The sequence below is a fragment of the Oratosquilla oratoria genome, chromosome 7, assembly GCF_046742065.1.
Source record: "Oratosquilla oratoria isolate Oo_2021 chromosome 7, ASM4674206v1, whole genome shotgun sequence".
In the NCBI taxonomy this organism is placed as follows: Eukaryota; Metazoa; Arthropoda; class Malacostraca; order Stomatopoda; family Squillidae; genus Oratosquilla; species Oratosquilla oratoria.
Window position 1 is genome coordinate 44,513,576 of NC_134783.1, and position 10,000 is coordinate 44,523,575.

The window sequence follows — 10,000 nt, forward strand, 5'->3', positions numbered from 1 at the left end:
ATACACACACAAACACACGCGCGATCGCGCGCGCGCACACATATTTCCATTGCACTGAAGACGCGAAGGCATTTTTTTTTTTTAATTCGAGAAAAAACAGAAATAAACAAAAGTGCACATGCGCGTAAATTTAGTGCTTCAGTAAATACTTAGGGAGTCACTTACGCAGCTGCAAAGTCCACAGAGAACAATGTGCTACTGTACTAAGTGTACACCTTATGCACAGGACCCCGCCGTTGTCATGGAAACCGTACACACGTGCATGACGCATGTGCCCATGTACTACTGTACGTTCGAAATGTACATTTCCTGAAGCACAATGTGCTACTGAAGGCAAAGTATGTCATCGGTTGCCATGGGAACACTGTAGTCTAGGTGCCTGTCGCCTAGACGACGCTGCAGCAGTCAGCCAGCTGGTGAAAAGATGGTAAGACTATTCTTTTGAACCACATGACGTTGGTATTGATCAGGCGGGCGACGACAGCGATACGCGGATGGGCCTTAATAGGTGTCATTCGCGGTACTCTCTCCCTCTAACCCCTACCACCACCAGGTTGTATAATAGAAACGTATATACTCCAACAGCCACCGCCGGTGTCTGTTTGTTATGAACGTGCGAGCAACAAGGGCAAAGGTGATAGCTTGGGTCGAAGCTATGCGTTCTTTGGCGTTAGGTCGGCAGCATGTTGATGGTGCGATAGAGAAACAGAACAAATACCAGAAGGAGAAGAAAAGAGAAAAGAGAGGAGAGAGAGAAAAGTGATGAACAAGAGGGAGAAGGCTAATGAGAAAGAGAGAGCCAAAAAAAGAAAAGAGAGGGAGAGACAGAAAAAAGAGAGAGAGAGCCAAAGAGAAAAAGAGGGAGATTGGCCTTATGGTCTACGGATCTTGTCCCCAAATAAATCAGAATTACACTTACCGTCATTGCTCTATACACGAAAATGTATATACTGTATATATATATTTTTCTAGGCCTTATCATTTTCTGCGTAGTTCTTCCCTTTCATTGCATTTATAAATGTTGTCATAGGAACAGGTTCTGAAGAAAACGCAAGGGCAACTGTCTTGGAAATAGAGCCACTGTTGAACGGGAACAATGCCATGCAAAGAAAACGGACGCGCTGAAGAAAGAGGGGGGGGGGAGGGGAGGGAAGAGGAGGGAGAGGTGGGGGAGGGGGAGAGGAGGGAGAGGTGGGGGAGGGTAAAGAAAAAAACTAAGGTTAGGCATAAGAAAGGAAAGGCTGTATCTTGTGTAATTGCCTCCAGCGTTGATGGCATCAGGTCGTAGTGGGGAAGGATGGGAGGGTTGGGGGTGGGGGTGGGGTTAGGGTTAGGTGTCTGAGGGTTGGTGACGTGTAGTTGGTCCTCTGCGAACGGTGAAAGGGTGTGTTGTCGAAAGTGGGAAGTGTTCTCCTACGGTTGGTGACGAAAAAAAGGTGTAGATGTAAGTACTCCCCTGACAATGTGGTGATGAGAAAAATCTGTAGGTGTAGGTTCTTCCCTTCATAGGTGCATTTGAGGGTATATAGGTGTACTTCAGGCGGAGTAGCTGAAGGTTAACGACACTGTGTAGTATTTCCTGTATTGTTTAGGTGTAAGAAAAGGTGTATTTATGGCGAAAACGTACTTCTCACGACAGACCCCAGAATTGTCTTCTGTGGTTGCATGTGCGTGCGTGCGTGTGTGTGTGTGTGTGTGTGTGTGTGTGCGTGTGTGTGTGTGCGTGTGTGTGTGTGTGCGCGCGCGAACATGTGTACGTACGTGTGTGCGTTCGTGTAAGTGGTGAGTCCCATTAATAATCCGGAGCGTTATCAAGGAGGGCGAAAGGCGTACCTGATTTACGTAACAGTGCCAGAAGTGCGTACCCGAGTGCCAGAAATGCGTAACGGTGTCAGAAATACGTAACAGTGCCCAAAGTGCGTAACGGTACCAGAAATGCGTAACAGTACCAGAAATGCGTAACAGTACCAGAAATGCGTAACAATGACAGAAATGCGTCAAAGTGTCTGATGTGCGTAACAGTGTCAGAAATGCGTAACGGTGCCAGGAATGCTTAACAGTGCCATAAATGCGTGACCGTGCCAGAAATGCGGAAGTGCAAGGCATGCGTAATAATACCTGGAATTCGCAGCATTGTCAGTAATTCGTCGTAGTCTTTGAAGTGCGTAACTGGAAATGCGTAACAGTGCCACAGTTGAGTACTGGAATGCTAGAAACTCGTAATTGTGCCAGAAATGCGTAACAACGCTAGATATCGTAATAGTGTCATAATTGCATAACAGTGCCCGAAGTGCGTAACATTACCGGAAATGCGTAAGTGCAAGAAATGCTCAACAGTGCCAGAAATGCGTAACGTTGCCTGAAGTGCGTAACAGTACCAGAAGTGCGTAACAGTATCGCAATTTTTATAAAGTATCCAGAAATGCGTAACAATGCCATAAAGGCGTAACAGTGCAACACGTTTGTATTAGCCAACACCAAAGAGCCAGAAATGCGTACATACAGTAGGTGTCATATTCCATGACGTGCCATGTATCGTGTTCGTGTTGTGTGGCGTGCCATAACGGATGTAACACAAAGAGACGCGGGCGTGGCACCATAAGCCACATCCTAACGAGAATCATAATTACTCGTACTCGCCATCCTTAATGTAAACTACTATTGATGTTAAAGTCAGCCAATTATTAGGTTATCTTAAATTAGAAAATAAGATTTAGACATGAATTAGGCTTTTTCTTATATGTCCCAGTTGCAGGAGGACTTACAAACCAGTGGCGGAGGAGTACACGACTCGGGCACTTCTGTCTGAGGTTGAAGGTCGCCATAAATAATGACGCGAAGAAGTATCGTCCTCTTAATATTAAAGATATTATTTTGTTAATCTAGATATCTAGAAATTGATGATTTGTAAACTTTCTTCACGCAATAATAAAGAAGTGGATAGATTGTGTGAAGCCAGGTAAATAGAGGTAGATTAGGATTATATTCATAATAAACTGGTACTTGCCATTGGCACTGTGTTGTGCGGTCTTGGTATAAATCTAAGAAACGCGGGCAGTGACGTCTCTCTGACTTCCTCGCTCGTGCCCCGCGCGTATCCCAAATACACCAGGCAAAGGTCAATTGTATATTTTTATATCATGTGAATTAAATAGTTTTGCACCTCATCCTTTCCTTTGTCGTTGTGAAGCGAGAAAATCCCCTTAAAAGGCAAATTATCATACTAGCTACTGGACTGAACTGTTCAAATCATGGCCGAGATTTGATAAATTGGCTCAAATACAGAAGCTAGTCCGTGACAATAGGTATAACAAACAAGTCTCGGAGTGCCAGAAACGCGTACCGAAGTGTCAGAAATGCGTACTAAGATGCCAGCGTGCTCGCCTGCCTCGGTGCCTACAGCGCACGCACACCTGGGCGCCGAGGGACCGAGCGAGCGTCAGAGTGCCAGGGTAGGGAGGAAGGAAAGGAGGGAGAGAAGGAGGAGTGTGTGGCACATGGGTGCCAGAAGCGCTTGCTGGGTGCCGAGTTGCCAGCCAGGGGTGTCAGGCAGGCGGGCAGGCGGGCGGGCAGGCAGGCAGGCAGGCAGGCAGGCAGGCAGGCTGGCCGGGACGCTACAGTGACGTATTCAGTTGTGTTTAGCATTGGTGAGGAGCGGACGTGTCCTGTTCCGCGCAGCGCCGCACAGTGTTCCTGACCGACCCGCCTACCTGGGAGTCCCTCCCACCTGTGCTCGCCCCCCCTCCTCGGTACCTGTGCACGGGGGAGGGGAGTCTCGTCCTCCGGAAGGCGTGCTGCTGTTGCTGCTGGTGGCTCTGCTGCTTCGACGGCGGCAGGAGGAGGAGGAGGCAAGAGAGGTGCTGCTTCTCTCTCTCGAGGCCACGACTATTGGGAGCTCGTGAAGAGTGCACGGGGCTACATTCTGGAGGCGTTGGTACAGGAACACCGTCGCAAGGGGAAGCTGCAGGGGGAGGCGAGGAGAAGGAGGAGGAGGAGGAGGAGGAGGAAGAGAAGGACCGGAGGAGGAGGAGAAGGAGGATGAGAATTGGAAGGACGGGGACCAGAGGAGGAGAGTAAGAAGTCTTAGGTCGAGGAGGAGAAGGAGGAGGAGGAGGAGGAGGAGGAAGAGGGGAAGTGGTGATGGTGGTGAAGGAGGAGGAGGAGGAGGTCGCGGGAAATCAACAAGGTATTTTCGTACGCTTACGCAGAGGGTTTACGTACGCGTGGCCCTTGCCAAGCCGACCCACGATACTCTGGCGAGTCGTTCGAACAAGTGAAGACACTGTTGACATTTGACCGATGCCGACGCTGCCGCTGTTCCTGCTGCTGCAGCTGTGAACACCATAGCATCAACTTGGCACTCGGGAGACTCCGCAGACAAACGGGCATACATCGCATCTCAGCGTCTGTATGTGTGTGTGTATGTGTTTGTATGTGTGTGTATTTGTGTGTGTGTGTGAGTGAGACGAGAGTAGTCGATCGCCACTGAAAATCTTACACTAATCCACTGAAAGAAAAAGTGTCATCCAATCCTCCATCCAACCCATCCATCCATTCAGACCAGGCCAGTCCGTTGCGAATGCATCCTCGCCCTTCGGAACTGAACCTCGAAGGGCGCACAACGACGGCGACGGCGACGTTGAGGACGAGGACTCGGTGATAAGAGACAGAGCGGTCCTGCGGTGGCACTCGGCCGAGGGGCCGTGCGAGTGGGACAGGTCATCTTTGGGTTTCAGCCGCGAGGACGACCAAGGCTTACGTCCCTTTTGCCGCCGCCGCCGCAGGGATTGTGGCTATGCGAGTGGAAGCGGAGGTGTGGCCGGTCTTTTGTTTCAGAATTCTACTCCTGCAGTAGCAGAGTGCCTCTTGGACAAACGTGCCTTCACAGGAGCAGTTCGCTATGGAGGCCGTGCAGCCGAAGAAGAAGCAGACCAGTCGGCGGTCTCAGGCCTCCCACAAGCGGAGTGCTTCCCCCAGCAGAGAGGAGGTGGTCCTCTCCGCGCCGCCCTCGCCGCTGGCGTCTCTCGAAGACCTGGGGTTGGACTTCAGCGACTTGACTTCGCCCAGCACTGCGGAAGAGTCTCCTATGGACAGTGGTGTCTCCCCGGGTACGGTCATTTCCTCGCCGGCGCGACACCCGACCGTTATTAACGAACTTAACGAACTCTCGTCGCCTCACGCATCCCCCACGTGTTCACCCACGCACGCATCATCATCCTCGCGTTCAACGCATCAATCACCCACAGTCACTCATCATCCACACCCTTCGCCCGTTCATGTGACATCATCGATCACTCATCAATCACCCACCACTTCCGCCTCCCCGTTACCGACTTACTCTCCCCCAAGGACAAACACCTCCCCCTTGTCACGTGATCGTCCTCCACGAGTCGAACCTTTCGAGGATGAGGCCGAGACCACGGTCGAGTTGGCGAGCGGAGTGAGACGCCCCTCGGCTGGACGCGAGAGGGACACACGAGAAGGCGAGCGTGTAATCTCCGCCGGAGGAGGCATAGGCGAGGAGGTTTCCGTCTTCGGGGAAAGGAGAACCAGTGCCTCGCCTCTCGGTCTCCAGTCCACTGTTGGAGAACGAGGGACCCTTCTCCCGCTCTCTTGGGCCATGGAGAACCTTGGTATACGGGACCGGAAGGACAGTGCCTGCTCCTCCTCGTGCGAGGCGTCGTCCTCGCTCATGTCCCTTGAGTCCCCTTCGGGATCGAAGAGTCACAGTTGCCAGAACGTTGCCCTCTGCAGGGGGGAACATAGCGACACGGCCGGGTCCCAGACGGACGTGTCCTTGGTCAGCGGCGTTGGTTACGAGTCCAACGCGTCTTCGTGTACGGCGACAGCCGGCTTCGGGGAAGACGGTGACGACGAAGAAGAGGAGAACGATGGAGAGGAAGACCTCGTGGAGGAATGTCCGAAACCACTCTTCAAGTCGGTGGCGTGTCCTGAGGCGGGGTCAGCCACTGCGGCAGCGGTCGTCCCAGGGGAGGGCCCTGGGGCAGGGAGAACGGCCACGAAGACCCGCGTGCCTCTGCTGAACCACAAGTTGTGGGCAACCACGAGGAGCCGGTCCTTGAGCGAAGTGCGAGCTGACGTTGCCCGGCCCGAAGTCCTCGTGGTGGAGAACACGTCCTACATCGTCAAGACCAATGTCCAGCCCCGTCTCCGGAAGGTCCCCAACCTGGAGGCCAACCTCGAAAAGCAACAGCTCGAGCTGCAGCAGGAGCAGCAGGAGGACTCGAGGGAAAGCTTGTCTTCCGGAGAGGGCGCTGTGACCGCGGGGCGCCAGGCCTTCGCCAAGCGGCACGTCGGGAGACTCCGGCGCCAGATGTCGGCCGAGTGCGCGGCGCCTTCCGAGTGGAGCGTCGGCGAGAAGCCCCGGGACGCCAGCGCCCTCTACTCTGTCGCGGCGCTGCCCCGGACGAAGGTTCGCCTCCTCAACCATGCTTGCCACGTGCCCTAACCACCAGCATCGAGTACCGTCCTTCCCCGCACTAACGTACGCACGCACGCATGCACGCACGCACGCACGCACGCACATGACAACTTTTTCAGCTCCATCCTCTCCATGGCTTACTTAGATGTTTAATGTCTGCAGCACTTGGTGTCATAGATTCTAGGTTTCTAAGAGGTGGACCCTGTGAAGAATGGGACCTTGATTCCCCCCCCCCCCTGGCCTGTGCGGAGTTCACCCCTTAGTCAAAATAGTCTAAAATATAATAAAACGAAATATTAATAAATAAATAAGCAAGTAGCCTAGCGAGGGACCTTAGGCAAGGAATTAGTGACACCTTTGTCGTTTAACATTTTATGTTCTTACATTTTTTGTTTTAGAATTTTCATGTCCATTTTTTAACTTAGTGAATTTTTCATTTTTTTTTCTAGAAATGTCGCACCGCTTCAGTAGCTGTTTCGTGTTTCTATTAATGTAGAACATTTTGTATTCGTTTCTTGGCGTTGCTTCAGCCTTTTCAGCTGGCGCGGGCGGCCGCGATATCAACAGGTGGTTGACGCACGCCCACCGCCCCTCTCTTTTGCCCCCCCCCCCACACGCCCGCAAGGACGCCTTCACGCCCCTCTCTCCGGGGAAACGATACGTTCTGTCTACATAGAACGTGTTCACCTGTTGTTTATATTCATAAACGGAATTACGATTTCACAATTACAGTATATATATATATATATATATATACAGTGTGGAGTGTATTCAGGGATGGAATGGGTGGGAATGATTTTATGCCTTTTTCTTTTTGGCTACCCCCCTTGTAAGGGGTAATATATATATATATATATATATATATATATAGATATATATATATATATATATATACATATATATATATATATATATATATATATATATATATATATATGTGTGTGTGTGTGTGTGTGTGTGTGTGTGTGTGTGTGTGTGTGTGTGTGTGTGTGTGTGTGTGTGTGTGCATATATAACCTAGAAAATAATTAGATATGTACGGACCTGTAAACATGTTTCGTACTTTTAATAGTCTTTTTATACTATTCCATCCGTATTTTTTGGTTATCCTTATCCGTCTTTCCCTTTTATTCTTATGCTCTTATCACTTTCATAAACTTTTTATAGTATTGTATTCGTTTTTTGTTTTCGTTTCATACATCATTCTCTTTCTCTTTTCTTTTAGTACATTTTTATCTCATCCTTCATTTTTCTTGCACTGTTGATTTCATTCGTCCAATTAAGATATTTCCATGTCCACCTTTCATCTCCTTCCTCGCGCTCCATGTCCACCATTCGCTTCACTTCCTTATTTTTCTACTTCCTTTTGCTTCCTTTATCTTCCTTTATGCTCCCTTTATATCATTCGCCATTTCCTTTAATCCATTCCTCGCCTTTTCCTTGGCGTCTCTCAGCCTCCAGGTCCCTCTTATCGAAAATCTCCTCGGTGATTTACAAGACCTCTCTCTCTCTCTCTCTCTCTCTCTCTCTCTCTCTCTCTCTCTCTCTCTCTCTCTCTCTCTCTCTCTCTCTCTCTCTCTCTCTCTCTCTCTCTCTCTCTCTCTCTTCCTCTCCCTCCCTCTCCCTCTCTCCCTCCCTCCCTCCCTCTCTCTCTCTCTCTCTCTCTCTCTCTCTCTCTCTCTCTCTCTCTCTCTCTCTCTCTCTCTCTCTCTCTCTCTCTCTCTCTCTCTCTCTCTCTCTCTCTCTCTCTCTCTCTCTCTCTCTCTCTCTCTCTCTCTCTCTCTCTCTCTCTCTCTCTCTCCCTCTTTATCCCTTTCTCCCTTTCTCTCTATCTTTCCTAAATTTGATTTTTTCCCAATGACCTTCCCAACATCCATCCATGTTTCCTATACCCTGTGTTCGTTACCTGATAATCAAATTTATTCAATTTCGTCAACTTAGTTATCTTTCATGTTCATATTTCCCTTGGCATATATTTCACGCACACATATAGTTGGGCACGTAAGTAAGCATTACATCCTCATGGATTTTTTTTCTCCTGTGAGTAAGATTTTCTGGTGGAAGGGAAAATGAAATTGCAAGAGCTGTGTTGTTGACCTCTTACGTGGTGGGTGTCACTTTCTGTATTACTCTGACTGCCGCCTGGATCTTTTATTCATCTTCGTGGCATCCCTTTCGTCAACAAAGGTGTTGTAAGCCTTCTTCTTCTTACATAAATGTAAAAAAAAGAAAGAATGGTTTAAGGTGGCAATGGATGGGTGATGTCGCTCGAGTTGTTTGTCCACATGGATGAGGCCATAAAGAAGACAAACGCAACGGCCTTGGGGAAAGGGAATGCGAGTGAGGCAGGTCATGCAATATTCAGGCACGGGGTTGCTACCCGCAGTGGTCGTTATTCCGGGAAGGAAGGAGACGGTGACGAAGAAGGGAAGTGACAAGGAGTGCCCGAACTCAGTCTGTTGCGTCTTGTTACTGATTTGCCCTCTTTGTGGCCGCACGTAACAGAGAGCAGTGTCTTGTCCAGACTTATTTTTTCATCTCTTCTTTCCGTTCTTTGAAATATTTAGGTAAAAATCATGTCAACCTTGCAGATGAGTCTGTCTTGGCCGTGGATGAAGTGGGAGGCGTGTAACAAAAATAAATAAATAAACAAATAAATAAATTTATCTGTAGACCGAGAGCTTTTTCCCCCTTACAAGGGAGGTAGCCAAGTCAGAGGCACGTACCTATTCCCACCCATTTCACTCCCCTCCACCACCATCTCCACCCCTGCCATCTCAGCTCCTCATAGATGACGGGTCATCCCTGCATCCCCCAACTGCCCTGGGTCAAACGCAATGCAGCAAGACACAGTACATTGACAGCAAGACCGCTTCACTCAATGAATAAATAATAAACAAATATGATGCAGAATACTTGAAAGTGATTTTATGGATGAGTAAGGAAGAAGTATGGGAGCAAAGAAGACACTAGTGATACTATGGTGGGCGAGTGTTTAAAGTATCCAGTATTTAAAGTATTCGTATGGGCTCCGGTTCGCCCTTGAGCCTCGGACATTGAGCTGTATTAGTCCGTATTCACTATCTCGCCAGTAAATAAAAAACGAGTATTACTAAAAGGAACTAAGATGGGAGGGAGACAATGGGTAATGGAAGGGGATGGATTGGGTGGGAGCGGGTAAGTGCCTTGGTTGGATGACTTCTTCACTTATAAGGGGGAATAGGCCCTTTGGTATATACTGTAGATAGATTGCTTAAAGAGCACAGGAACTTAAAGTTGAAGGAGTTGATTGCGTGAGTTGGCCGTGGAATAAGTTGGATGGAAATTGAAGGAATGGACCGAGGGAAAATGAAGAATGACATGACACGTCTGATCCTGAGAAAGAAATGAAGAAGAAGATGAAGAAGATGAGGAAGATGAAGATGAAGAAGGTGAAGAAGATGAAGATGATGAAGATGATGAAGATGATGATGAAGATGACGAAGATGATGAAGATGACGAAGAAGACGAAGAAGACGGAGGAGAAGAACCAAAAGAAGAAGAACCAAAAGAAGAAAAA

At 49.0% G+C, this 10,000-nt stretch overlaps 1 protein-coding gene across 1 annotated transcript in view; it reads left to right on the forward strand.

Moving 5' to 3' along the window:
* Positions 1–4,770: 4,770 nt before the first annotated feature.
* LOC143027134 (C-Maf-inducing protein-like) overlaps positions 4,771–10,000 on the forward strand; it is a 483,663-nt gene continuing 478,433 nt past the window's right edge. The window contains exon 1 of the mRNA XM_076188172.1: positions 4,771–6,433. Coding sequence (XP_076044287.1) covers positions 4,901–6,433 — 1,533 coding nt within the window. The 5' untranslated portion in view covers positions 4,771–4,900. The remainder of the gene's footprint in view (positions 6,434–10,000) is intronic.